The sequence below is a fragment of the Sodiomyces alkalinus genome (assembly GCF_003711515.1).
Source record: "Sodiomyces alkalinus F11 unplaced genomic scaffold SODALscaffold_10, whole genome shotgun sequence".
Lineage (NCBI taxonomy): Eukaryota > Fungi > Ascomycota > Sordariomycetes > Glomerellales > Plectosphaerellaceae > Sodiomyces > Sodiomyces alkalinus.
In genome coordinates, this window is record NW_021167088.1 from 592,073 (window position 1) to 618,577 (window position 26,505).

The window sequence follows — 26,505 nt, forward strand, 5'->3', positions numbered from 1 at the left end:
CGACGCACACGTAGATGAACCTCGGTAATGAATGTAATGACTTTCGGACTAGTTCGTACCTTAGGTGTACCTTAGGTACGCCGTTATTAATAAAGTTACCTTAAGGTACTTCAACGTTCTAGTCGTTGATTTGGTCTTTGTTTCTTTTCTAGCCTCTCCGCACCCGGCACTCGCACGCGACGGAGAGTTTCTCGAAGAGTCGAAACAATCATCGGCCGCCCGCCCCATCAGGGAATAAAACCCCAATTCCGTGATATCCCCGAACGCTAAACGTTGGAGGTACCTAAGGCAGGTGGTACCTTAAAGTAAGGTACCTTAAGGTATGGAGCAGTTGTCCGCAACGGTACCTTAGGTGCATACACCAGAAGAGAACGACATCAAGGCTTGTTACGATGTCCTGGCCACCTTACAAAGTGCCATGTAATTGCATATCGTCCGTGTCGGAAAAGAGTCCTTTCTCGTCTTCGATTTCCGCATTTAATTTTCACCTGGTTGCACCTTCGCGGCCAAGGGTACCTGGGACGGATACTCCGTACCAAGCAATGCACGATGCATGATCGAGTTATAATTTGCTTTCTATTACATCCATCTCATCAGAGGAACAACAGCTATTCCACCCGAACGATGGATAGACGGGACGAGTAACCTGTCCTGAATTCCCTGGCTGACCGCGTGCGTGTGTGATCCGGAGAGTTAATTTGATGCCGCCTCGTAGATTTCTCAAACACATCTGATTATATAAGGTAGGTAGGTGTTCAAAGCATTTACCAGTCGGCGACAAACTGTCATCCGTCGGTCAAGGTAATTTAAGGTAGGTACTCCGTCCTCCTTGTGTACATGACGTGCCAGGTATTTACCCCACAATGGCTGGCTACACGTGCTGTCTTACGCGACGGAGTGCTGACGCCGAGGATTTATTCTCAAGTTCTTCTTTATGAAGGGGTTCGTTCGTTCACCGGCCCGGCCCCACTTACTCGATACAGGGATCATGAGTTATGCGCACCAATGCTAAGTGGATACAGATGAGAGAGAAGCCAATGATAGAAGATTTATTGTCGTGCGGACTCCATCCGTACCCACATATTCTCCAAACCTTTCCGTTACCGGATGAGGTAGACCCACTTTCCCCAGGCCCTGGCAGCGGCCTGGCAGCGGGCCTGCTTTCCACTCCTCTCTATGGAAGGCCAGAACCCCCCCCCCCCCCCCCACCCTTCCTCCTTCCCATCCTTGTGACCGCAGCCGTTGACGGGGATCTCCCCCACCCACAGCCTTTTCTTTTTTTTCTCCCACTGCCCTCTCACGTTGCTCAAGATCTCTTGTCACACAACGAAACATACAACACATCCTGTCCACCCCCAGTCCCGCACCACCTGCGAACCAACCTGCGACAAACAGAGACAACCGCACAGTAAACCGAAGGACGACAAGACGCCAGCTTTGACATTATTGTTCGAGTCTCCAGCCCTTTCCCATTGAACCTCAACTTCCTTCGGGACTCGGTTAAAACATACAATGCTCATATGCAAATCCGCCTTGGACTAGCCGTGCAGCTCTATATTCTATAGCGCCCTGCGCCCTCGTAGGCCTTCAAACACCGTCGTCACCCTTCCTTGGCGTACACACATGTGGGGAGGCAGAGAGTACTCGAACAAAACTTCCTCATCGCTTCGTCTACATCCCTTAGACAGAGCAGCACCTGCTGGCTTGCTTTGATCGTCAGCTTGCTCCTTGCTCCTGCTCCTCGAACCCGTCCTTCCTCTTCCTCCCTCCTTGCCGATGCCCTTCCTTGAGCAGCTGTGGAAGGCGTCCCCTGTTTTCGTCGAATCCGCCTAAACTAAAGTCATCATTCCACCTCGAAGACCGTCTTCCTAGTTTTCTCACGAGAACTACCTCTCGGGGCTTCACCCTTCTTCGTCGTCTGCTTCGCCTCATATGTCCAAATGGACGGGCCTCGGTTTGAAGACTTCATCTTTCCCGGCCAGGCCCTTCACGATGAAAGCTCCATGATCTTCCTGGAGGAACCAGACCGTGTTCCCGATGTCTTTCCGACCTCCGAACCCCAACAATATCCCTCCCCCCACACTGCCGGCTGCTCCCAGGCCCAGGGCGCAAGGCAGAACTCTGCCGCCGCCTCCGCCGGCACTTCCTCAACACCCCAAGGGACCAACCCGAGCGACGTCGACCCGGGCCGCAGAAGGTCGAGTTTTGCCGTCGCTTCCGAAGACGGCAGCAGCCAGATCAGCGGACCCAACGGTGGTATGAACTCTCTCGAGGACCCGGGCGGTGACGAGTTCGGCCTCAACACGCAGAGCGCCAGCAGCGGCACCGATCTTCTGGCCGGGAAACCCAAGGAAGACAAGTCCGCCACCGCCCCTCCGTGGAGCGAGCTGAAGACGAAAGCCGGCAAGGAGCGCAAACGTCTGCCCTTGGCCTGCATAGCCTGCCGTCGGAAGAAGATCCGCTGCTCCGGCGAGAAGCCGGCCTGCAAGCACTGCCTGCGTTCCCGGATCCCCTGCGTCTACAAGGTCACCACCCGGAAAGCCGCTCCCCGCACCGACTACATGGCCATGCTCGACAAGCGCCTGAAGCGGATGGAAGAGCGCATCATCAAGATCGTGCCCTTGCGCGACCGGGATGCCTCCGTCGCCTCCGTCGCCCGCGCCGTTGTCAAGCCTGCCGTGCCCGGAACAAACCCCGCCTCGAGAGCCTCGACGAAAAAGAGACCGGCCGACGAGGCTTTCGGCCACGATTTGGACAACTGGGCACGCAGGCCGTCGAAAAGCGAGTCCGAGGTCCCCAACAAGCCGACGTCCCTTCAAATTCAGGAAGCCGAGGAGAACAAGCTGTTTCGAGAAGGATCGGATGCCCTGCCGTCAAAGGAGATTCAGGAGCATCTCGCCGAGGTTTTCTTCGAGAACATCTACGGCCAGGCTTACCATCTGCTCCACAAACCTAGCTACATGCGGAAACTAAAGTAAGTCAGTCAGTTCCGTGGCTTGGCCGTGATAAGCCCTATCATTTCTCCTTTTTCTTTTCTTCTTTTCCTAGGTTCGCTAATAAGAAATCGCCCGCATGATTAGAGCTGGCACTTTACCACCCGTGCTGATCCTCTCGGTATGCGCTGTATCCGCGCGTTTCTCTACCCACCCGAAACTGAACACGACCCCCAACTTCCTTCGAGGCGAGGAATGGGCCTCGCATGCCCGCGAAATCTGTACCACGAGATATGAATGGCCCAACATCACCATCCTAACCTGTCTCTTGATCCTCGGCCTTCATGAGTTCGGCACATGCCACGGAGGGAGAAGTTGGGCTCTCGGCGGTCAGGCCATCCGCATGGCCTTCGCCCTCCAGCTTCACAAGGACTTGGAACACGATCCTTTGAACCACAAGAACGGGACTTCGCAGCTGAGTTTCATCGACCGCGAAATCCGGAGGAGGGTCATGTGGTCATGTTTCATAATGGACCGTTTCAACTCTTCAGGCACCGACAGGCCTATTTTCGTCAGAGAGGAGACCGTCAAGATACCCCTTCCCGTCAAAGAAAAGTATTTCCAGCTTGATATGCCCGCCCACACTGAGACACTGCGCGGGGAGGCTCCCAATCTTTCCGACTCGGAAGAAGCTCAAGCTCAACTGGTCTCCGATCCCAAGGACAACCTCGGCGTGGCGGCATACATGATCCGATCTATAGCTCTTTGGGGGAGAATTATCAGCTACCTAAACCAGGGAGGAATCGATCTGGACTCGAGTCCGATCTGGAGCCCCGAGTCCGAGTACGCGAAACTGGTCAGGGACGCCGAGGAACTCACAGCTACTCTTCCGGAAACCCTGAACTACACCCGCGACAACCTCCACCTGCACGATACCGAAGGCATGGCCAACCAGTTCCTCTTCTTGCACATCTCCATCCAGCAGAATATCCTTTTCCTCAACCGAGTCGCCGTCGCCACTCCGGGACGCCCCGCAGCGAAGGATGTCCCTCAAGATTTCGTCTCCAACGCAGGGGCCAAAACGTTCACCGCGGCGAATCGCATATCCGAAGTGCTCAAGGATGCCGAGGCCCACCTCGTGTCGGCACCATTCGTGGGCTACTGCGCCTTCTCCTCCGCCACGATTCACATCATCGGCATCTTTTCCGGAAGTCCCGCCGTGGAGGCCGCCGCCAAGAGGAACCTGACCACGAACGTCAAGTATCTCTCGAAGATGAAGCGCTACTGGGGCATGTTCCACTTCATGTCGGAGAGCCTCCGGGACCAGTACCGTAGCTGCGCCGATGCAGCGCGGCAAGGCGGCCGGACCGCCAAGAGCGCGACGGCATCCCCCATCTTCCAGTACGGCGATTGGTTCGACCGCTACCCGCACGGAGTCTCGCAGACGGGGTTCGGCGACCCGGTGACGGTCAAACATAAGGAGAAGGGGGTGGATGCTGTTCTGGAACAAAAGGCAGAGTTGCATACGGTTGAGGAGCTTTTCACGAGCATTTCTCCGCCGCCACAAAGCACGGGGAGCATGAAAGACCCGGGACAACAGCCGCCACAGAAAAAGAAGCTTCTGGTGAACAGGACAACCCCGGGTACGGGTGACCCACAGCAACGCCCGCAGCAACATAATAAGCAAGGGCAGCTCGAGCCTCTGTTGACCGACTTCAACGGCGTGCCCATGGACGGAGCGCGGTCCAATCCCAACGGCACGGGAGCATCTCATGCCAACAGAATTCCCGGCCAGTTGGGTTCGCAAGCGAACGGATACAACCCGCCGCTCATGATGTCGCAGTCGCAAAACAATTCATACCATGCCATGTCGCCCGTCAGTCCGATCGGCGCCAACCAGTTCGGGACGCCGACGCCGGCCCATCACCACCACCACCACCACCACCAAGCCGCGTCGAACCCGTTTTACTCACCCGATCTCCTGTCGCTGTCCTTGACCCAGCAAGCAAACGGCATGCTGCAACCCTTGGACCGACAGCTCGTCTTCGGGGGCTACTCGACGGAGCCGGGCAGTCTTGCGCAGCAGCAGCAGCAGCAACAGGCGCTCATCAACGCCGTGGCAGACTGGGACGGCTTGTCCGCCGCGAATCCGCAAGCCGCGGCGAGGCTGTTGGCGGCACAGCGGTCCGGCATGGGCGGTCGGGTGGCCAACCGTCCCGGCGGGATGCTGCAAGGCGCCGCGGCGGCCCACCAACAGCTTCAACATCAGCACCAGCAACGGCACCAACAGCATCTTTCGGGCTATGTGGGCAGCAATGGCGGCGGCGGCGGCGGCGGCGGCGGCGGGGGAGGTGCCCACGAGGCGTCGAGCGCGTGGTTCATGCCGTTCAATATGGAGCCTCCCGAGATTGGGCACGACTTTGGCGGCATCTCGCTCGACGGGCTCGTCATGGGTCCTAACAGTCCCGCACCCGGGAGTGGACCTGGAGGAGTGTTCTCTGCCGGAGGGCAGTGAGTTCAATTTTTTGGAGCCTCTTCGAATCGGTGTCGGGGGGTTGAAGCACCGGACGCTCATATCATGTACTATTACCATTCCATTTGCGCGTGGAGGATCTATCAAAATCTGTGTAGAATCTAGGGGAAGAGGAACGATCGTCCTTTCTGCTGGCCCGACGGCCGGTGAAGCAGAGGGTACTGAGATTTCTTGGGGGTTTTTTGTCTTGCATGGATATTACCAAGGGACGCAGCTCTTGTTCGTTTTTAAGGGGGTTTCTTTTCCGAAGGAGTATATACACAATTGGCTAGCAAGGAGCTCGGGGGGCAAATCGCAAATCCAGGAGTCGTCGGAAAAGGCACTTTGGATACTGATAAAAAGACCAAAAACAGGGGCAATATGTTATTCTCTTTTCCCGAGCACTTCAAGTTTGGCCTTCTCTTCCCTGTTACCTGTTGTGGTATCGGACTTGTGCAGGCCCATGAATTAAATCACGAGGAGGAGGTCAGGGAGGAATGTATGTAAGAGGTCTAAGAGTACAGACATTCCGCTTTCCTCCTGCCAGCTAAAGGCGGCCAAGAGCAGCGCCAGTTTGCAGGTCAAGATCCTTCACCGGCTTGGAACAATAACTCCTCTATTTCGTGGTGGTAGCCACAGCAGCAGAATCGCCATCCTGGTTCTTCTTCCCCTTGGACCTTTTCCTCTTCCTCTTCTTCGCCTGCTCATCGCCCCCCTCAGCAGCAGCAGCGGCAGGGCCAGATGCGGCATCGCCCTTCACCTCCTCCTGCTTCTTCTTCCGCCTCTTCTCCCGCTCGGCCTCGGCAGCCGCAAAAGCCGCGCCGGCCAAGTCGTCCGTAGGACCGGTGCGCTCGTACTGCCTCCCGAAGATCTCGCGGCGCCACTCGCGCAGGCGGGCCTTCTTGCCCAGCCTCTTCTTGTCCTTGCCCTTCTTCTCCGGGTCGCGGAAGGGCGCCAGCTTCTTCAGGCCGGCGAAGCGGTTCAGGTCGGCGTCCGAGGGGGCGAAGAGGATGTCGCGCGGCGTGAGGCCGAAGGACTGCGGCGACGTCTCGCGGTAGCGGAACTTGAGCCGCGCGGCGGCCTGCCTGCCCGTCTCGGCGGCCTCGGGGTCGCCGTCCTCCGCGCCGGCGAGGACGTCCGGGTGGTCCAGGTCCATGCGCGCGTCGACGAGGGCTTCGAGTTTGCGGCGCTCGGCTTTGGCGGTTTGCTTGGCGATGAGGCGCTCCTTCTTGTGGTCCTTGGCCGTCTTGCGTTTCTTGGAAGGACGGCCGTCGTCGTCGTCGTCCTCCTCGTCCTCGTCTTCGTCGTGCTCCTCTTTGTCTGCCGCTGCGCCGTTACCTTCACCTTCATCATCGGTGAGTGTAATGTCCGGTTTGGCGACGTCATCCTCAAAGTCGGGGACGATGTCGGTGATGTCGATGTCATCATCCCACTTCGGCTTCTTGGGTTTCTTCTTCTTCTTCTTCCCGCCATCTTCTTCGTCCGACGACGAGGCGACCTCGGCCGCGGCGTAATACGCGTCGCCGAACCGTTTCTGCATTTCCTCCTCCCACTTCTTGTCGTCCCAGGCCTCGTCGAGGAGCCAAGCCCAGTCGTCCTCGTTGAGTTCCTTGCCGCTCAGACCGGCGGCCTGCTTGATCTTCCGGAGCTTCGCCTCGGCGTCCTCGAGCTTCAGACGCCGCAGGCGCGCCTTCTCCTCGCGCCGCTGCTGCTTCTCGGCCTCCTTCTTCTCCTTCTCGAGCTGGCGTTGCCTTTTCCGCCCCGTCAGTTCATCGCGCCGAACCGACTTGGAGGCTGTGATGTCACGAGCGTATGACCTCAGCACCTCGTTGCTCTTGTGCGGGTCCTCGAACCGGAGGTTGTACGCCTGCTCGAACTCCTCGGCCTTGTCAACGTGCCCGTCGTCGTCGGCATCCGACTCGAACGCCTCCCAGTTCCTCCCGTCGTTGTGTACCCAGGCACGAGCCGCCATGAAGTTCGACAGGAACGTTTCCGGGTCCTTCTCGGCATTCACGACGTCCGTTTCGGTGATGGTAGAGACAGCGGCGGCGCGGGACGGATGGACCCCGTTGGCGTCGAGCTTCTCTTTCGGCTTCTCTTTGCGAGTGACGAAGTCATCGTCGGAACCTTGGTTGTCCGAGCCCCCCTCGGCAGCGGCCTTGTGAATCTCGGATACGATGGACTTCTTCAAAGCGTCCTGTTCCTGCGCATACGTCCGTGGCGGCGGCGCCTCTTCTTCATCGTCTGAGGCGCCCACGTCGCCGGCTAGGATCTTCTCGCGATGGTAGTCTTTCAAACGCAGAGGCTTCTCTTTCTTCTGTGAAGGACCTGACTCTTCCTGGCCATCTGCCGTGGACGGAAAGAAGGTGAAATTCTTGTCGCGTACACGAGGATCTTTGTTCTTGATGGCGTTCAGCGTGGCCGAGATTCGCGCGTCCAGGTCCTCTGTCACTAAGAAACCTTCTTCGTCTTCAGAGGAGGAGGAGTCGGAATCGGAGGAGGAGGAGGAGTCATCAGCGCCCAGCTTGGAGTTTTTGTATTTTTCCTCGACTTGAGAGCCGGGGCGGTCAGTAACAGGCCAAAGAAACAGTGAAAAGAAAGAAAGGCAATAGGAGGTTCAGGCCGGATGTCCAAACGTACGTCTCTGTCGCTCTTCTCGCTTTTTATTATGCTCGAACCTGCGGGCATACTCCTCATTGACCTTTAGTTGGGAGGCATCGAGATGGGCTCCTCCTCCGTCGCTGTCTTCGGAATCGCTGTCAAGAAGCTTCACCTTCTTTGACGGCTTTTCCGTGTCGGTAAAGAAGCTGTTTGACGGCATGGTGCTCTATTGAGAGGATTGGACCCTCTGGAGTCTTGATGAAGGTTAACAGTTGACTTCTTCCATCAACCTTGTTGGCAAACGCTGAGACTGCTTGTCTACTTTTTTTTTTCCCTTTTTTTTCTTTCTTTTCTTCCCTTATCGCTTCGTGGCCAATTTTCCGGTGCTGCCAGCTAACCTTCGATGAAATATAGCCGGACAACCTGTTGGTGACAACAAAAACGGGCTTTTCTCCCCATCTTCTCCCCCCCCCACCCACGACAAGGGTCTATCAAAGGATCAAAGGTACGTCCCAGAGTGACACGCTGCAGCACGGACCAAATTGTGGAGACAGTTCGGAACCGGCGAAACATGCGACCGACCAACAGAGCATTTGGGAAGACTAAAGGTCCAAGGTCAAGGTACATGATGTGTACTCGGTACATACTTCATAGAGCTACCTTAGTGTACATGAACGGAGGAGCTGCGATGACCAGCTTGAATTCATGTCTATTAACCTCGGAGTTTGTTTAAATAGCGCTGTAGCTGTTAGTTGTATTATAAGGTAGCGCATAGGTAGGATCTGTTCGGCAATTTTCGTGTTTCTTCGTATTGGTAACTTTGAACTTGCGTCTGAGTACCTCCATGTGAGTACAACGTAAGGTATTAACTCTACACCTTACACCTCGACTGCGTAACACAACGACTCAACAAGAACCGGTAATGAGGTTGCTTGGTAAGTCTGGTAGCACAGCGGCTGACTTGCATGCCCAGGCTCCGAGAGACCAGGGTCGCTTTATAGGTACGGAGTAGGTGCACGAGTTCCATCATACGCAGGACGGTAGAGGACAGATACTACTTACTAATTCTAGCTAGATTCTGTAATCCATGGGGATATGCAATCACGCAAAGGGGGTGACTTTAGGTATCCTTTATTCCACATGTCTTTTTCCAGGCATACTTCCAAGGTCAATATTACCAGGGTGAGGATATGGACCTTACGTATGGACCTTACGTATAAGGGAGAGTACTAATCACCTGAACAGCGACGAGGTGAAACCGGAAGGAGAAAGTACTTCGTACTTCGTGCTTCGTACAGCATACTGCGCACGAGAGTGGTGGCCTACCAGAAGGTACCTTACGTACCTCATGTATCCACCCCGGCACCCTGTCCAAAGATGACCTAAGTACGGATGGATGGAATACAAGCATCCCAGCATTACACTAATTACGTCTTTCCCCCCCCAAGGCAACTACCTCTACCCATCAACCAGCCATTCTTTCATCCCTCTGTCAACGACGCCATCGTCCTAGTTCAATAACCACAACACTTTGCAGTTCTTCGATTTGCATATCATTACATATCTAGGGTATTGACACGACGTAAGGTGGACAAGATGGAGGGACCTGGAAACGCCGCTCCCAAGCCGAGCAGCAGCGTGAAGCTCGTGCTACTGGGAGAAGCCGCCGTTGGCAAGGTAAGACGGTTGATCAACAGTCTGTTATATCACCTCCGAGCTGACCTTGTTTCCTCTAGTCATCCCTCGTCCTGCGATTCGTCAACAATGATTTCCAAGAGAACAAGGAACCAACTATTGGAGGTATGTCGGTCGCGGTTCCCATCCCAGGAAGAAATAAGAAAATCAATGCTAGGGTTTTTGGGTCTTTGGGGGGAATCTTCTCAACTGACGGGCCGCGCAAACTAGCTGCGTTTCTCACACAAAAGTGCAACCTGCCGACACGGACAATCAAGTTTGAGATCTGGGACACCGCCGGCCAAGAACGTTTCGCCTCCCTAGCACCCATGTACTACCGAAACGCCCAGGCCGCCCTCGTCGTGTACGACCTGACCAAGCCGACGTCGCTCGTCAAGGCGAAACACTGGGTGGCCGAGCTCCAGAGGCAGGCATCGCCGGGCATCGTCATCGCCCTCGTCGGCAACAAGCTCGACCTGACCAACGACGGAGGGGCCGACGCCGGCGCCGACGCCGGCGCTGCAGGGGACGACGAGGGCGCGGAAGGGGAGGGGTCCGGGGACGCGAGGAAGATCCCGACCGAGGAGGCCCAGGCCTACGCCGAAGAGGAGGGCCTGCTGTTTTTCGAGACGAGCGCGAAGACGGGCCACAACGTGACGGACGTGTTCACGGCCATCGCCAACGCCATTCCGGAAACATCGCTCAAGAGCACAAGGGGTCCAGGCGGTGCGGCGGCCGCGGTGGGCCGGGGTGCCGACGAGCAGCGGGTGAACCTATCTGGTCAGCGGGACAATGCGGCGAAGGAAGGGTGCGCTTGCTGATGGAATGGCGAGGAGAGCGTCGTGGTTATTTCGTTGGCCGGGTGTCTGTTCGAGGGCAGGGGGTGATGGGGTGATTAGAGATTTGTCAAAGAGGCGATACGTGCGCATTCGTGTCTTACAACCTGGGATTCATCATTGGTCTTTGTCGATAGGGTCAATCAAGTAATATATTCGTCAGTATCTTATTGCCACACTTACTCTATTATCTGACTCGTCACAGTTCTTTCCCTGAGATGCTTTCCTTCCTCGGGAGGGCCTTGCTCCGTTGACGGGAAGGTGCCTTGCCTTGCCTTGCCTTGCGCAGGAGGCACATGATTCGCAAAGAACTATTCCCGTCCTCCGTGCCACTCATTTTTCCCCGGCCCTCAAGTTTGGTTCATCGAGCGCTGCTGACCGATCGGTGTACTCCGTACCGTACCGCACCTTCACCGGGAACCCCGACAGAAAAGTCACGTGAGATCCCGACTGAGACTGTGTCCCCCACTTTAGGTAATGTACCGCTGTACAGTATTACTTTGTACCTACCCTGGCAAATTGCCCCTGCTCAACTTTTTCCCACGCGGGTTTGGTTCCCTGTTACGGAGTAATTCCAGGTACTTGCAAAGTACGTTGTAATTACACCACGACGAGAAAGTCGCCCGACCCGTATTTTTCTTTTTCTTTTCTTTTCTTCTTTTGGGACCTCCTCTCTCCCCACTGTAATTACTCGGTAGCAGAAGCAGAATTCTTACCATCATCTACCATCATCGGTACAAACATCTTTCTTTTCCTTTTCAGAGTTGGACCGCGCCGCACTCAACGCTCCCTAGTACCCAGGGCCGCGATCGCATTCGAATATATCGCGTGACTACTCAAGAGACGACGGATTCAACCTCGGATTTCGCGCATGATGATCGAGTTTCGTCAAGTCCGCTGAAGACGAAGATTCTCGTTCTCGGCACCCTTCATTATTGCCTCCTCGTCGATACCTTCCCCTTCCACAGAATTGCCGAACGTCAAGAACAAGTTCGGTCATTTGCAGCCAATTCTCTTTGCCAGCTCATGTTGACGGTTTATTGAAGATCCATCCCTTCTGCCGCCGGCATGGCTTCGGCGATCACCCCTGCTCAGGCTGAGCTGATCAGGTATGGTCTATTGACTGAGCCGCTCTCGTTTCTCTTGTCCAGTCTTGTAATAATACTGATACGTCTACTTGCTCCAGCTCCCTCGCACCGGAAGACATCCCAATCAAGCTCCGATGCGCCATCTGCAGCAAACTTGCAGTAAACGCCTTCCGCCTGCCATGCTGCGAACAGGCGATTTGCGAATCCTGTAAGGCTTTTTGTGTGACCTCCGCTGTCGCCACTTCTATTTCTGACTCTCGTTTCGTCACAGGCCAATCAACCCTGCCATCATCTTGTCCCGTCTGCGAACACTCGCCAGTATCGGCTCAGGATTGCACTCCTCACAAGTCCCATCGAACCACAATCAGAGTCTTCCTGAGGACTCAGGAGAAGAAACGCGAAGAGAGTAGGCTCAAGGAATCGCGCTTGTCTACGCCTACGACGCCTATCGATGCGAAGCCTGCCCCGCCAGAGCCTTCCGCCACGCAATCACCCGCAGCGGAGGCCATCTCCCAACCTGCGAGCGTCCCGGCTACTCGAGACAATTCACAGAGCGTACCTCCAGTGGCTCCAGTGCAGGGTTCCGACGCCCCTGCCCCTACTGCAGCGACGGAGGGTGGTGCTCCTGCTACAGCCACACCAGCTCAGGTAGGTTTGCTCGGACTACCTGTTTCTATGACGTAGGCTGACTCCTTGAGGTAGAACGGAGAGGAAGACGCCGAGACTCAGCCCGTCGCCGATACACCTCAAGACAAGGAAGTTTCGAAAGAAGCGGATGCTGTCGTGGAGAATGGGGTGCAGGCAGACGACGGCACCGATCCGGCTGGCCAGCTGGGGTACCCGCAATCGGCTGAGACCAGCGAGAACGCCGGCGGCGGCGGCGGCGGCAATCTCGACGTCAACGCCATGAACGGAGGGTCCTTCAATGGCATGAACGGCGACATGAATCAGATGCAGATGATGATGGCGATGCAGAACGGAATGGCCCCGAACTCGTTTGGTTCCTTTCCGATGATGGGTTCGTTCCTTCCCCTGCGACCCCCTTGACTTGGTTTAAAAGCTACGGTATGCTAACGTTCTCTTCAGGAATGCCTGGTATGGGCATGGATCCCATGGCGATGCAGAGCATGTACATGAATGGCGGCTTTGGTCCTCTAGGCATGGGCATGGGAGGGTTTGGCGGTGGTTTCGGCACAGGGCCCAATAACTGGAATGGACAACAGTCGTGGAGTTTCGGCCAAGAGAATTACAATCAAGCACTTGCTGCTGGGATGGGATCTGGTGACTTTGGCGCGTATAACTCAGGGTTCCAGCCAGGATTCAATCAAGGTAATTACGGACACCAGTTCAATGACTACCGCCGAAATCACCACGGCGCCGCCAGGGCCGGTCGTGGACGAGGCCGTGGCTTCTACGGGGGCTACGGCCGGGCCGGATATTCCCAGCTTGGTGGTCAGAACGCCACTTACGGGAATGGTGGTGGCTCTGTCATGACGTCCGGCCAGGGGGCGCAAGGAGGTCAGGGTCAGGGTCAGGGTCAGGGTCAGGGTCAGGGTCAGGGGGACGTGGATGAGTTTGGCCGTGAGATTCGAACGAATGCCGAGCCCGACAAAGCAGGAGGAGACATGGTTGTTGCCGGGGACGGCACGAATGATAATAACCAAGGCGGCGCCTCTGGACGGGATGATCATCAGGCCGGGGCCACTGAGCAAACTGAGGCTTCTGCGGAACTAGCATCTCATGATTCGTCTGGTCAGGCCGTTGCAGGAGACATAGCACGTACCCAGAATGGTCATCTCCCCTCTAACCACGGTGGTGGTGCCATGGCTAGCGGCCACGGGGCAATGCATGCAGGCAGCCCCGGCCAAAGCGGCGCAAGCTCTTCGCTTGCCGCCCCCGACATCCCCTTGAATGCCCCTACGGGGCCCAAGGCAATGAGGAGGGGTTTGCCTAATACGAGCCTCCACACCCTACGGGCCCTCGGTTACCAGATTAAGGATGATGAGGACAGGTCTTCGCCGACGGTGACTAATGGTGTAGCAGGCTCTGGCGCGGCTCATGGCCCGTCTCGGAGTAGTTCTCCGAAGCCCGCTAGGGACACCGGACATGGACATCATCGAGAAGGGAGCAGAGATGGCTCCAAGACACGTGGTAGAAAACATGACAGGGACCACGAGGACCACGAGGACCACCAGGACGACGAGCGGGACCACAGAAGCGAGCGCCACCGGCATAAACGTCACCGCTCCGCCTCCAAGTCGGACGATCAGCGGGGCGATGATGATGAAGAAGACAACTATGGTGACCGAAGACATCGGGGCAGGAGGAAGCACGGAGACGACGAGGACGATACGAAGACCCCCCGGGAGAGGGACGACAATGACGGGGAGAGGGAAAAGGGCGGGGATAGGGAGAGGTCGGCTTCCCCTGCTGAATCACGGAGGTCAAGTCGTCACAGAGCCAGCCGTAAAGAGCGGGATGAGCGGCGACGCGAGAGAGCCCGAGATGGGGATCGGGATCGGGATCGTCAACGTGACCGCGAACGCGAACGCGGCCGGGACCGAGATCGAGATCGAGAGAAGGCGAAGTATCGAGACGACGAGGATGAACATCGGCACAAATCCAGCCGGCGTCGAGACCGAGACCGAGACCGAGATCGAGATCGAGATCGAGATCGGGACAGGGACCGTGACAGGGACCGCGACCGTGACCGCGACCGAAAGGATCGTGGCAGAGAAAAGGACAGAGATCGCAAACGCAGGGAACACCGCGACCACGACCACGACCGCGCTCGCGATCGCGATAAAGAACGAGGAGACAAAGAACGTCACCGTAGCGGCCGAAAGCAGTCTACCGAGCCACCGACGCCTGTCGACAAGGAGTTGGATGCTGCTCCTGGCAGTCTCCTCCGCTCGAGCACCGACAACAGGGACGCCGCCAAGGACCGGCGCGAGTCGAGTCGCCGGGAGTCGACGGCCAGCAAGCACCACCAGTCCAGCACTTCCGCGGCGGCGGCGAAGAACACACACGCGCTGGAGCGCGAGGCGCGCGACCGTGAGCGTCTTCTGAAAGAGACGCAGCGCATGGCCGGGCTGGCCTCCCTCGCGGGGATCAAACGGGGACGCGGAGGGGACGACGGCGGCGGCGGCGGCGGCGGCGGCGGCGGCGGTGACGATGGGAAGCGTAGCCGTCGCAAGGGACACCGGAGCGAGGCTCTGAATGTGGACGACGAGGAAGAGAGGATGCGACGGCTCGAGGCTGAGCGAGAAGGCGATCGCTGGGCTTATTAGGGGAAGCGCCGCGTGGACAAAGCAGGGCCTGAGCCTCGGATGGGGCGACGTCGAAGCATACTGCGATAACGACCACCACTTTTGCCTTTTCGGTGTCCATAGTCGTCCCACGATGGTATGTCGAGGGTATGTATGGAGTACGGTACCCGGGTTCGCGACAGGAGATGGACCAGGAAATGAAGCAGAAGAAGAAAAAAAAAAATAGCCACAAAAGGCGATTCATGGACGCCCTCCATAGCAAAGGGCAATTAGATTAGCATACATGTCCGGATTGCCAAAGACTGGACATGATGAGACTTATTTCGGGGCTTCGGAAAGAAAGGGCACATCGCCAGCAGAGGTAAGGGCTGCGCGAGCCCGGTCAGCAAGAAGGGAGGGCCTTCAGGGAGCATTGCTTGCTCAAGAACAGGCCCGTGTAATAGCTATGATAGAGCATGGTAGACTATCAACAGCCTCGACGAGATATCCAAGTTATTCCACGGCTGACAGACGCGACTCATGTCAAGTTTGAAGTTTCTCTACGCTGATATTAAAATTCGCTTGGCTTACCGTCCAGTCCACATACTTCTAAAGCGAGCGCCTGTCCAAGTCTTGAGATTCATCGAACGTTTCCCGGACATACTCGCTTGCCTGGGATGGAAGAGTGAGGTGCTAATTAGCTTCCTTTCTGGCTAGCGCACTCGAGTGAAAGGAGGCAAGCTCGAAAAGGAGAAAGTGAGGGGACGGTGTGTCGTTACCGGCTGCTGTTTTCCGGCCCAAGGTCATGAGGGCGCGATCCCCGATCCCCGATCCCCCGCCGACCTCTACATCCATAAAGATCTCTAGATATTGTCTAGTTGAAGAAGCCGGACCGACAAAAACCTCCCCTGCCATCGTCCCGTCGTTTCGTTGTCAGGACGTACGTAGTTTATCAATCGCCAAAGCTCTCCCTTTTAAAGGACCTATCTGGTTCGCAGAGACCAAAAAGACAAAAAGAAGAAACAGTACCACAAGAAACCATGACAGATCAATCGACAGCCACTACTAGCCAGACGAAGGCCGGCCAGACTGTTGTCAGCATCTCCTTTCTCAAGCGCAAACCGGGCCTCACGCAGGAGCAGTTCTACCATCACTGGGAGAAGGTCCATGGTCCGCTCGTCAAGCCTTGGATGGAGAAGCACGGCTTCATCTCGTACACACAGGTATGCAATGCAATGCAATGCAATCCCTCCTGACTCGAGAGGGAAAATGGTCGCACTGACGCAGACTTGGTGCAAAATACGAATAGATCCACGCCACCGCAGCCCTCAACGAAGGGGTTGCGCCCATTGGGCCCGAATCATCAGGACCCAGCCCACTGGCTGACTACGATGGATGTGCCGTCTTCGAGGTCCCGAGCATGGAAGTATTCGCCAACGCATTCAAGGACGACTACTACCTGAACACTATCGAGCCGGACGAGCGTGAATTCGTGGATAAGAAGGTTGGTGTGACGCGGATCCGGGGTGAACCGAAGAAAATCCTGTAGCCGAGCGAGCGAGCGACATGAGGGCGCGGGAGGAGGGGGTAAAGTAGGAGTATCGGGCATCGGGTATCGGGCATCGGGTATCGTGAATCTTATTATATATAACTCCTATTTCCAATGACCAAAGTCTACCTGACATACTTGCTCATGAACCTCTTGTGGAAGTCGGATCTCAACATATCCTGGTGGAGAAGTAAGAGCTGTTAGTTCAACTTGACCAAAGAAACGGAAGGTCGGCGGGAAGAGAAAGATGGATGGAATCATGGGAGGGAGAGGGGGAGGCTAGAACTCACATTGATAAACTCCTTGGGTTTGTTCCTATCATCCGTCCCACGAGCCTGGTTCTTGAAGACCACATCGTCGTCCCACCGTCTCCGAATGGTAAAGTCAGGCTTGTTAAGCAGCGGATTCCCGAGCGCAATGTCTCGTTCCCGCGCCGCCTCCTCCGCCTCGGCCTTCTCGCGCTCCTCGCGTGCCCGCCTCTCCGCCCTCTCGCGCCGAATCTTCTCCATCTCGCGTTGCAGTTCCGCGTCTTCGTCGTCGCTATCTGATTCCTCACTGTCGTCGTCGTCGTCGTCATCATCATCATCACCATGGTCGCCACCATCGTCCTTGTCGCTGCCGTCCTCGGAATCGGCGTCGATGTCCCGTGATTCTTCTAATATGCGGCGTCGTTTCGCTTCGAAATCTTCTTCTGCGTCTCCTCCGCCTCCTGGTCCGCCGGATGGGCCCGAATCAAGGCCGCGCTTCACGCCCTGCGTGGTGGCGGGCGCCGCGTCGGCGTCGGCGTCGGCGTCCGCATCGGCCGAAGGGGTGAGGGCTTTGCCGTTCTTCTTGGCGAAATGGGCGGCTTCGGCGGCCAGAAGCTCGGAGGCGAGGTCACGCCCCTCGTCTTCTGCTTCGTCGCCGCCTTGGCCTGGTTGACGGTACTTGAGCTTGGTGTAGGCCGGTAGGAGGCGTTGATGGTAGGCGGGCCCGCGGAGTGCTTCTTTGCCCCGTGCGGGATCGAAGGTGGGCCTATGGGCTGTGGTCATTGTGGTGGTTTGTTACGTGGTCGTCGTTGTCGCCGGTCGTGGTCGTCGTCGTCGTACTGATCGCTAGATTGTTGCGGTGAAAGGGGGAAATGCAACGCGAGTTGGGATGGGTGGTGGAAGATGGGAAGATGGACTGAGGTACTGGAGGTGCAGAAGCTATACCCGTTGAGTACAGAACTGACAGCTGTCGCACAGACCTCCCTCGGGGTGGAATAACCTAACGGCCGATTACGCGTTTAGGCACGGAAGGTGGATATCCGAAGGATTATCGGATATAAAATTTGCCTCCTATAACCACACGTTTCCATAAGGTTTTACGGCTTAAATATAATTAATTTAGAACCTCTTAATCTAACTATTCTTATCGTGCTTACCCTTTACGGTTATGCTATATTCAATCATTAAGAGTCTTAGCTTTATTTATTCTTATTTTTCTAGGTATAGAATGCCTCGATTCTATATATCTATACTTATTTCCCCTAGTTTTTCCTAATAGTTAGATATCCCCGTGAAGTACCAGGAGCTTTACTTAGTTAGATAAATACACATATAATTTTCCGTACTTTATTTATGTACTGACGTACAAAGCGACAAAGCGAAATTAGGCTCCCGCCAATGCGATAACTGAGATTGAAATTCAAATATAAGAGGTAAAGCACCGGTAACTGAATATCTTAGATATCTTCTCAGCTCACTCACCCAAGTCGCTTCACTTTGATCTGGATGAAGGGAACTCATGTCAAACAACAATAATTCAGACGCTTACCTCAAGAGAAGCAACTGCAAGCATGCCCCGAGAAGCCGAACCCTCCGCCAACGAAAAGCAGTTTCTACTACAAGCCTTGCAAGAAGGGTTGAGGTTAGATGGCCGTGCTTTCGACGAATATCGGAAGCTGGATCTCACTCTTGGCGATGAGTATGGAACAGCAGATGTGAGCCTAGGCCAGACAAGGTATCTATCTACGTGTGCACGCTGCGAGACACTCGGTTCAAAAATGCTAAGAAGCTATTTTAGAGTGCTGGTGAACATCTCGGCCGAGGTCACCGTTCCCTTCCCGGACCGCCAATTTGATGGCATCTTTCAGATCTCCACCGAGCTCTCACCCATGGCCTCGCCGCATTTCGAGCCCAACAGGACAACCGAGACTGAAATCCTCCTCTCCCGCCTTCTCGAGAAGACGATCCGCCGCTCCGGCGCCCTCGACACCGAATCCCTCTGTCTCGTGGCCGGTAGCAAAGTCTGGTCCGTGCGCGCCGACGTCCACGTCCTCGCGCACGACGGCAACCTCGTCGACGCAGCCTGCCTCGCCACCGTGGCGGCCCTGCGGCACTTCCGCAAGCCGGACACCGCCATCGAATCCGGCGAGCTGACCATCTTCACGCCCGCCGAGCGCGAACCCGTGCCGCTCGGCTGGCTCCACTCCCCCTATTGCGTCACCTTTGGCTTCTTCGGCGACGAGGGCGAGACCGTCCTGCTGGACCCGGACTGGCGCGAGGAGCACCTCGCCGTCGGGAGCTGCACCTTCGGCCTGAACAAGCACGGCGAAGTGTGTCACGTGACCAAGCTGGGGGGCGAGCCTGTGGAGGCCACCACGCTGCTCAAGTGCGCTGCCATCGCGGGGCAGAAGATCAAGGAGCTCTCCGACTTGGTGGACGCGAAATTGGCCGAGGACGGCAGGAGGAGAGACAAGGGCGGCTTGATTTCGGAGTTGCTTTCGGCGGAGAACGAGAGAGTCCCAGACGCGTGAGGATAGAAGGAGAGAAGAGGGAAAGGAAAAGGAGAACAGGGGAAAGGGGAAGGGAAACGGGCAGAGGAAATAAAAAAAGTTCCATTGGTCTAGCATAATGAGCATCAAGGCCCGGTCATGGGAGAAGAAGATTTTCAAAAAAAGCATTGATACCCCCCAAAGAAATCTCGACCCTTATCCATGAACCTCATAATTCCACTGAGAAAAGAATAGAAGAAGAAAAAAAAAAAGGGGGGGGGGGGGGAAGGAGCCCCCTCGTCGTCAAGGGGAAAAGACACTCCTTGAGAACAGCAGAGCATGTGTCGCTATGCAATGCGATATACGATATGGTGCTTTCACCTCCTGCGTTGTCCGTAACACCCAAAACGCCGCCCCAAACGCCGTCCGTCAAGAGTAGTTTAGACCCCCCGTTGTTAACCGCGCCAGGACCAACAAAAAAGCACAATCACCGCATGACGGGTGGTCTTGACTCCTTATTCCACTTCACGCGCGACCGCACCCAGTCGACAGCCTCCCGGACACCCGCCCCCGTCAAGGCGCTGACGGGCAAGACCCTCGAATCGCGGATACTGCTCGCCTTTTCGCCCTCGAAGACCTTCTTGACGAGCCCTTCCTTGATGCGCACCACCTCGACGCAGTCCTCGCGGTCCTGCTTGTTGGCCAGCACCAGCACCGGCACGCCCTCGGCGTCGGAGTGCTGCAGCACATCCTCCAGCACGGCGCGGCACTCGTCCAACCGGCCGTTGTCCCCCGACGGCGACGACGACGAACCCGCCGCCGCCGCCCCCGCCGCCGCGCTCCCGTTTCCCTCACCGATGAGGAGGGTGCCGTCGCCAATGTCGGTCGAGTCGACGATGAAGACGATGGCGTGGGCGCTGGCGTAGTAGCTCTGCCACAGCTTGCGGAGGGTCAGCTGGCCGCCCACGTCCCAGATCTTGAGGTACATGTCCGGCAGGTCGATGGTGGACACGTTTTGGCCCACGGTCGGCACGGTCTTGAGCTTCGGGTCCGGGTGCGAAGGGAGGAAGAGCGACTTGACTTGCTCGTGGAAGGTCGTCTTGCCTGCATTGTCGAGGCCGAGGAGGATCACTGAGTACTCTACGGGGGGGAGGCGAAGGCAAGTAGATCGCCCATGGTGTCAGCCTGCATGTCGTGCGATTCGAGAGAAGTTCAAAGGGGAAGGGGGGGGGAGGGGACAGCAAAGGAAAGCTGGTAGTGGGAGCAGAGGAGACGGAGCTGGTGTAGGAAGTATTTGTGTCGTTTTACCTTCTTTGCTCGTGGCGAGTAGGTATAGGCTCTTAGCTAAGTGGTACATGCTAGGCGACACTCGTCCTTTGGCGTGGACATGGCGAGCCGGGAAGAATCCGTGTCTGGGAAGGTTGATCAGCGAAGGGAATTCGTGTTCGCCTTGCTTGTCGGTGGTGGTTTGCTGACAGGACGATCAACCGGCATTAATTAGGTGCTGAGCTGTCCGTCAGTACCTGTCACTAGCATGCAGCTGGCAGAACCTGGATCACGTGAGAAATTGCCAGGATTGATTTTGGACCCCTTTTTTCCGGCGTGGGGGTGCAAAATCCAGGCCCATCGTCGTCCCCATCGCCGTCCCCATGGTCGTTTAGGTAGCGGAGTTCGAAAAATCTACACCAAGTTAGGCGAGTTTGGGGCCCCGTTCTTCATCACAAGACAAGAGGCCAACTGGCTCAATCGGTAGAGCGTCTGACTACGATTCATGACTACGATATAGTAGATCTTCTAGTCCATCAGGAGGCTGCAGGTTCGAGTCCTGCGTTGGTCAATTTCTTTTTTGTTCGCGGAGTACGATGTTCTCCAGTTTCGTTGTTGATAATTATCTTTTTCCTCTATATTTTATTTTTCTTCTCTTTGCTGAATATAGGTGTTGCTTAGGGTTGGATAGTCCAAAAATAGAATTGAGTTATCATAACGCTGGGAGCACATTCGAAGTAATTACTCCGGCACTCTAGTCTATCTCTACCCAAGGTATCTACTCCGTACCAGATGCAAAGACGCAGAAAAGGCAAAAGACGCTGCCCTCTCAGAGAGCAGCGTTCTGCCATTTGGAACCGGCGTTTGACCCCAGGCCTTCACTAGCAAATCCGTTGACCACGGCGGTGAGAAGCTGGTTCGCGATGGCAGTGTGCGGGGGCAGGCGCAGACCGCCCTCCTTGTACGACGAGGGCGCAGCATCACCGAGGTTGCTTACACCGTGGACGAGGGCCTCGCGGACCTCTTCGAGCGGCACCCACCTGGCGTCCTCCAGCTCCGGGTCGTGGGCAAGGTTGATGGTCTCGCCGCCCGGCAGGGCCTGGCCGATGGCGCCGATCATGAGGCTGGCGGGGTAGGGCCAGGGCTGGGAGGAGTGGATGACGACGCGGCCCACGCGCACGCCGGATTCCTCGAAGACCTCGCGGCGGACGGAATCCTCGATCGACTCGCCCGGCTCGATGAAGCCGGCCAGGGTGCTGTACCAGTAGGGCGGGTAGCGCTTCTGGCGGCCGAGGAGCACGCGCGTGCCGTCTGCCGAGAGGATGGCGGCAATCATGGTCGGGTCGGTCCGGGGGAAACTGATGTTGCTGATGCCCTTGCGGGAGGGGCAGTCCGGGCGCGGTTGCGGCGTATCGGACCCGGCAAGGTCTGTGGGCGGACAGAGCCGCTTGTATCCGGCGTGCCCGGCGAGGGTGCGCTGGCCGCAGCTGGAACAGAACTGGTTGCGAAGGTTCCAGTCCATAGTTGAGCGGGCTTGGCCATACATGGCAGCTGGGCAGGGGGGGAACAGTCAGCAAGAGGAGAGAAGATCACGAGGAGGGGGTTCCGGGACAAAGGATAGGATAGGATAGGATAGGATAGGATAGGATAGGATAGGATAGGGGAAGAAGGATGAGATGAGATACCCGTGGCAGCATCGTGGGTGATTTGTATTCTGTCCGTCATAAATGTGTTTTCCTCTTGAAGCTGTCTGTCTATAAAACCCTGAGCAGCGGCAGCATAAGAACCCCTCGGAGTGACGTCAACAGCGAATACGGGGCTTCCTTTGAAGTCTTTCCAGCTGAAGGAAGACTGTTTACTCTCGAGTAGGCCGACGAAGAGAACAAGGGGCCGGGTCTCGGAAGAGTCGAAATTCTTTATGAGGTCCTCTTCGGAAGGACCGAAAGGGTCAGAGCCCGTGACTGCGGCGATATCCCGGTGGGAGACAAGGGCGAAGGCAACAGGGCCCTTCGCGCCCTCCTCGGAACTCGGGTGCGGCTTCTGGACTAAGGGGAAGAGGTCCTTGAGGATCATAAACCGGGCGTCAGGGGATTGAAACGCGGTTCTGAGGAAGTCGTAGTCGGTGCGAAGCCATGATAGACGGTTGTTGAGACCGCCCGAGAAATAATTGACGGTTTCGCGGCCGAATTTCCGGGAGAGAGATGACTCCGGGTGGTCGATAGGGACAAGAAGCTTGGGCTCCGTAGAGCCCGGCAAGATGACAGGCCCTGGAGCTCCCGGCTGTTGTTTATCGGCCATAATGAAGTGCTGAGTGGAGGTTTGCGTGGGCGAGTGAAATGAACGGAGATAATAGGCCACGGGGGTTTTGTTGAAGATGGTCCGGGATGGAGTCGCGAGGAATCAGGGAGGGGAACAAGCAAGACGATGAGAAATATGATGTGAAACAACCATGCAAAGACACTCAAAAATGATATTATGAGAAGAGTAAGTCAATGTGATGGTGAGAGGCATATTACCGTCTGTATCCCCGTCTGGTTGATGGAGATTTGGGAGAGCGAAAAAGAGGGATCGTGACAAGGTGGTGGTACACTACCTTAGTGGTGGTTGACGATGGTGATACATAATGATGAATAATACACCGTAGTACAATTAAATGGGGGTCGGGGGTCACCGGCTTTGAAATCCTCTTTCAGCTTCCAGCTTCCACCTTCCCCTCTCTCCTATTTTCTGATCTCTAGCGCCGAGGGGCCGATGGGCTCCGGCAATCGGCTGCCTTCTCGAGACATTCAGACATGGAAATGACCCGGTGCCTGACCGTCAGCGGTGATGCCCGACTCGAGACTGAACACTTGTAATTAAGACTGTAGGCGAAGGAGCGAGGAGGATGATTGACAACTGAACGAAGACCTTGATTCCATCCCATGTGTTTGGGGGATAGCAATAGTTAAGGCATAAGCGAACGCGAACGGGACCTTGAGGGACAAAGGCGAGGTGTTGGATGTGGGACAGTGGGCACGGGAAGGGGAAGGGGAAGGGAAAGAGGATGAGAATGACGAAGTGTTCAGTGTTGATGGTCAGAGTGGAGAATATCAAGCCCCGTACGATGCAAGCCACTAGAAGACCGTCAATTATCTTAGGTAAGGTAGGTTCGAGCCTTGGGTTTCGGTCTGCCGGCGTACTGTCGACCTTAATTTCCGTGCAATATACCTCGTACCATTACGAAGTACGAAGTACTGAATCAACCCTCCCAGTTGCGTCTCGTAGGTACCAAAGGGGTTCACCGAACTGTGTGCCGCAGCGCCTTCGGCGTGAAGAACGACAGGAAAAGCCTGAAAGCGCGAAAAGGCCCAAAGACAGACTTAGCTTCAATTTATCCTCTCCCCACCACAGGTTCGACTTCTCACGAGTTCTCGGGCCCTTCTGATATAACGGATAACGGGGCATGGGATTCATCTGGGCCCCAGCGGAGGGGGACGCAGCCCTTGCACTTGTTCTTGCAGAAATACCCTTCTTGATGAAGTGAACTCCTTGGGACGTAGTGAAGGTATTTTACTTCGTACGACAACCGATAGGGGATCTGTACCTAATAGAGAGTCCATCGCCAATAGTGTTCATGTTGGCTTACCCTGTAACAGCCTCTTCTGCATCCGTCGGGAAAGCTACGACGAATGACATCCCACCGAGCGACCTGGCTGACTTCAGACGCCCTAACGCAGTAACTCCAAGGATTCGGGCCATGTTGACGTTGGGTCACCTGTGACGGGGAGCAAATTGGTACCGGCGGGGCTCGGGTACGTAGGTAGGTTACAACGGTAAGTATTTATTACTTCGTAGGTACTTCGTAGGTCCCTGGCCCGGCTCTCTTAGGAATGTCGGGTGGTGCAGCTCAGTCCGGTCAGATGACCGCTCACCTCCCTTAGTTGCTGCTGCTGTGACCTATCTATTGTTATCAATTTAGTACCTGTCTCATGGTTTTATCGGACAAGGGGCGGCTCAGGTACGCGGGCCCACATCAATGGCCAAGTCACTTAGGCTGACACGCTAGGGGGTGGGAAATCGTCGGCTTTATTATTAGGAGAGGGGCGTAATTAATATACTGAGTATCTTTAGTCAATTCAATTGTTTGAACATTTCATTTCCTCTTTGCAGTTCGGCCATTCTCGAGATACACGTCGAGATCATTCCAAGTTTTCAACGTTCCGATTCTGAAAGCTTTCGTCATATCAACATCTAAACCTCTACCCAGGGCCAGGGAAAGCCGGGCTCAATCCCTTCCTCCGCATGTCCTGCGCCTCTTCCTGAATCTGAATCTTCATTTTTTTCCCACCTACCTCCGCCTCCGCGCCTCCGCGCCTCCGACTCTAATCAGGCATTTCCGTACTCGCTACTGCTCGATGGCTCCCCCGACCGAGCCCTTAAATCTCGATGTCGAGGCCATCTCCGGGATTTGTGGGTATGGCTGCCTCAATTGACAATCTTAGCATGCGCTTGATCCCTTTCCGATAACTCGGCGTTAACCACGATCCCTTCTTCTACTGCAGGTCCATCTCCATAGCTTGTTGGGTTGTCGTCTTTTCTCCCCAGATCCTCGAGAATTTTCGACGCGGCAATGCCGACGGGCTTTCTCTCCAATTCATCATCGTATGGTTGGTGGGAGATGTCTTCAACATCCTCGGTGCCGTCATGCAGGGCGTGCTTCCGACTATGGTACGCATCTGTCCTCGTTGTCTCTTTCGCTGCGCTCATACCTCGAATCCGTACTCGTCGTTTTCTTTCCAGTCCCTCGCTAACACGGGCTCGGCTTCAATGCAGACCATCCTGGCCATCTACTATACCATCGCCGACATCGTACTTCTCCTGCAATGCTTCTACTACCGCGGCTTCACCTGGAAGGACGAGGTCGTCCGGCCCGCCCCCAAGCCTCGATCCAAACGCGTCCAACCGAACGAGCGTACGACCCTTCTCGACCGCCCCGTGCTCCGCGAGCGCCGCGGCTCCAACTGGTCCCACCTCTCCCCCGCCGTGCCCCTGCTCGACGAGCCACCTGCCACGCCGCCGCCGCCGCCGACCACCGCGCAGACCCTCTTCTGGAACACAACCGCCATCCTCATGGTCTGCGCCGCCGGCGTCTTGGGCTGGTTCCTCAGCCGCTGCTACGGCCCCAGTGAGGGGGGCAAGCACGAGAAGGACGGCGAGCTTACGTTCGACCGCTTGGGCCAGATCTTCGGCTGGCTGTGCGCCGTGCTATACCTGGGCTCGCGCCTGCCTCAGCTGCTCCTCAATTACCGCCGCAAGTCCACCGAGGGCGTCAGCATGCTCTTCTTCCTCTTCGCCTGCCTCGGCAACATGACCTACGTCATGTCCATCTTCGCCTACGATCCCCATTGCGAAAACCACGTCTGTGCTCCGGGCCGCAGCTACGGACGGTACATCTTGGTCAACCTGTCGTGGCTGGCCGGCAGTATGGGAACCCTGCTGCTCGACATGGGCATCTTTGTGCAGTATTTCCTGTACAAGAAGGACGACGAGGACGAGGACGAGGACGAGAACGAGGAGAATGTCGAAAACGGCGACGAGTACGAGGAAGAGGAGAATGACACTGGGAGCATCGAGCACCACCGGTGGGACCAAAGGCCACTGTTGGCGAGGGGAGATTCGCACTACGGATGAGCTTCGACTTGACATTCTCGCAAAAGGTGGCAGCTGATATAAGCATTAGCCGAGTGTTCGTTTCTTCGTTTCCCGTATCTTTGTCTTTTTATGGTTTTCTTTACGCTTCATCGTTTCTTTCACATACACGCGCCTGGGTGCTGCGGTCATACTTTTTCTTTCTCATAGGTTTGGATTTTCGGGCAGGAGTTCAAGACAGGCCACATGGTGTATCACTACACACTCACACTCATACAAAAGACGAAAGGGTCAAGGGGGAAAAAGGAAGAAAAGAAACCGGAAAACGGAAAGGAAAAAGGGAAAAGGAAAGGAAAAGGCACAAGGAAACGGAAACGGAAAAAGGTCTGGAAAAAGAAAAAAAAGTAAAGGCCTTTCGACACGATATCTTGTA

General features: G+C 55.9%; 12 protein-coding genes and 1 non-coding gene across 13 annotated transcripts; 9 read left to right on the top strand and 4 right to left on the bottom strand.

Moving 5' to 3' along the window:
- Positions 1-863: 863 nt before the first annotated feature.
- Positions 864-1,790, top strand: SODALDRAFT_362680 (hypothetical protein; the record flags this gene model as incomplete). The annotated part of the gene is made up of 4 exons (XM_028614483.1): positions 864-897; positions 1,132-1,241; positions 1,360-1,448; positions 1,634-1,790. The coding sequence occupies 4 exons, from the start codon at positions 864-866 to the stop codon at positions 1,788-1,790; spliced, it is 390 nt and encodes a 129-aa protein (XP_028463643.1).
- SODALDRAFT_52353 (hypothetical protein) lies at positions 1,709-5,755 on the top strand. Its single transcript, XM_028615445.1, has 2 exons — positions 1,709-2,974; positions 3,081-5,755. Exons 1-2 carry the CDS (start codon positions 1,941-1,943, stop codon positions 5,446-5,448), a joined length of 3,402 nt encoding a protein of 1,133 aa, XP_028463644.1. The 5' UTR covers positions 1,709-1,940; the 3' UTR covers positions 5,449-5,755.
- Positions 5,690-8,410, bottom strand: SODALDRAFT_328229 (Krr1-domain-containing protein). Its single transcript, XM_028610636.1, has 2 exons — positions 8,086-8,410; positions 5,690-7,995 (listed from the first exon to the last, which is right to left on the bottom strand). The coding sequence occupies exons 1-2, from the start codon at positions 8,264-8,266 to the stop codon at positions 6,062-6,064; spliced, it is 2,115 nt and encodes a 704-aa protein (XP_028463645.1). The 5' UTR covers positions 8,267-8,410; the 3' UTR covers positions 5,690-6,061.
- An 880-nt stretch (positions 8,411-9,290) lies between these two features.
- Positions 9,291-10,647, top strand: SODALDRAFT_328230 (ras family protein). Its single transcript, XM_028610637.1, has 3 exons — positions 9,291-9,723; positions 9,783-9,846; positions 9,952-10,647. Exons 1-3 carry the CDS (start codon positions 9,643-9,645, stop codon positions 10,539-10,541), a joined length of 735 nt encoding a protein of 244 aa, XP_028463646.1. The 5' UTR covers positions 9,291-9,642; the 3' UTR covers positions 10,542-10,647.
- An 859-nt stretch (positions 10,648-11,506) lies between these two features.
- Positions 11,507-15,065, top strand: SODALDRAFT_52409 (hypothetical protein). The gene is made up of 5 exons (XM_028615446.1): positions 11,507-11,665; positions 11,743-11,852; positions 11,916-12,292; positions 12,347-12,662; positions 12,731-15,065. Exons 1-5 carry the CDS (start codon positions 11,625-11,627, stop codon positions 14,932-14,934), a joined length of 3,048 nt encoding a protein of 1,015 aa, XP_028463647.1. The 5' UTR covers positions 11,507-11,624; the 3' UTR covers positions 14,935-15,065.
- An 867-nt stretch (positions 15,066-15,932) lies between these two features.
- SODALDRAFT_381128 (hypothetical protein) lies at positions 15,933-16,537 on the top strand (the record flags this gene model as incomplete). The annotated part of the gene is made up of 2 exons (XM_028615149.1): positions 15,933-16,115; positions 16,202-16,537. 2 exons carry the CDS (start codon positions 15,933-15,935, stop codon positions 16,439-16,441), a joined length of 423 nt encoding a protein of 140 aa, XP_028463648.1. The 3' UTR covers positions 16,442-16,537.
- SODALDRAFT_346058 (Cwf15/Cwc15 cell cycle control protein) lies at positions 16,225-17,652 on the bottom strand. The gene is made up of 2 exons (XM_028613235.1): positions 16,732-17,652; positions 16,225-16,620 (listed from the first exon to the last, which is right to left on the bottom strand). The coding sequence occupies exons 1-2, from the start codon at positions 17,470-17,472 to the stop codon at positions 16,567-16,569; spliced, it is 795 nt and encodes a 264-aa protein (XP_028463649.1). The 5' UTR covers positions 17,473-17,652; the 3' UTR covers positions 16,225-16,566.
- A 538-nt stretch (positions 17,653-18,190) lies between these two features.
- SODALDRAFT_352727 (exoribonuclease family protein) lies at positions 18,191-19,439 on the top strand. Its single transcript, XM_028613605.1, has 2 exons — positions 18,191-18,424; positions 18,488-19,439. Exons 1-2 carry the CDS (start codon positions 18,261-18,263, stop codon positions 19,218-19,220), a joined length of 897 nt encoding a protein of 298 aa, XP_028463650.1. The 5' UTR covers positions 18,191-18,260; the 3' UTR covers positions 19,221-19,439.
- A 1-nt stretch (position 19,440) lies between these two features.
- On the bottom strand, positions 19,441-20,641 carry SODALDRAFT_328234 (ADP-ribosylation factor family protein). Its single transcript, XM_028610638.1, has 2 exons — positions 20,489-20,641; positions 19,441-20,320 (listed from the first exon to the last, which is right to left on the bottom strand). Exons 1-2 carry the CDS (start codon positions 20,533-20,535, stop codon positions 19,666-19,668), a joined length of 702 nt encoding a protein of 233 aa, XP_028463651.1. The 5' UTR covers positions 20,536-20,641; the 3' UTR covers positions 19,441-19,665.
- Positions 20,642-20,909: 268 nt separating this feature from the next.
- Positions 20,910-21,015, top strand: SODALDRAFT_t173. Its single transcript has one exon. It is a non-coding gene; the product is annotated as a tRNA-Arg (tRNA).
- SODALDRAFT_52487 (hypothetical protein) lies at positions 21,003-21,237 on the top strand. Its single transcript, XM_028615449.1, has one exon. It carries the CDS (start codon positions 21,041-21,043, stop codon positions 21,200-21,202), a length of 162 nt encoding a protein of 53 aa, XP_028463652.1. The 5' UTR covers positions 21,003-21,040; the 3' UTR covers positions 21,203-21,237.
- Positions 21,164-22,749, bottom strand: SODALDRAFT_328236 (NUDIX domain-containing protein). The gene is made up of 2 exons (XM_028610639.1): positions 22,130-22,749; positions 21,164-21,995 (listed from the first exon to the last, which is right to left on the bottom strand). The coding sequence occupies exons 1-2, from the start codon at positions 22,740-22,742 to the stop codon at positions 21,274-21,276; spliced, it is 1,335 nt and encodes a 444-aa protein (XP_028463653.1). The 5' UTR covers positions 22,743-22,749; the 3' UTR covers positions 21,164-21,273.
- A 2,009-nt stretch (positions 22,750-24,758) lies between these two features.
- On the top strand, positions 24,759-26,239 carry SODALDRAFT_52496 (PQ-loop-domain-containing protein). Its single transcript, XM_028615450.1, has 2 exons — positions 24,759-24,897; positions 24,986-26,239. The coding sequence occupies exons 1-2, from the start codon at positions 24,839-24,841 to the stop codon at positions 26,112-26,114; spliced, it is 1,188 nt and encodes a 395-aa protein (XP_028463654.1). The 5' UTR covers positions 24,759-24,838; the 3' UTR covers positions 26,115-26,239.
- Positions 26,240-26,505: the final 266 nt, after the last annotated feature.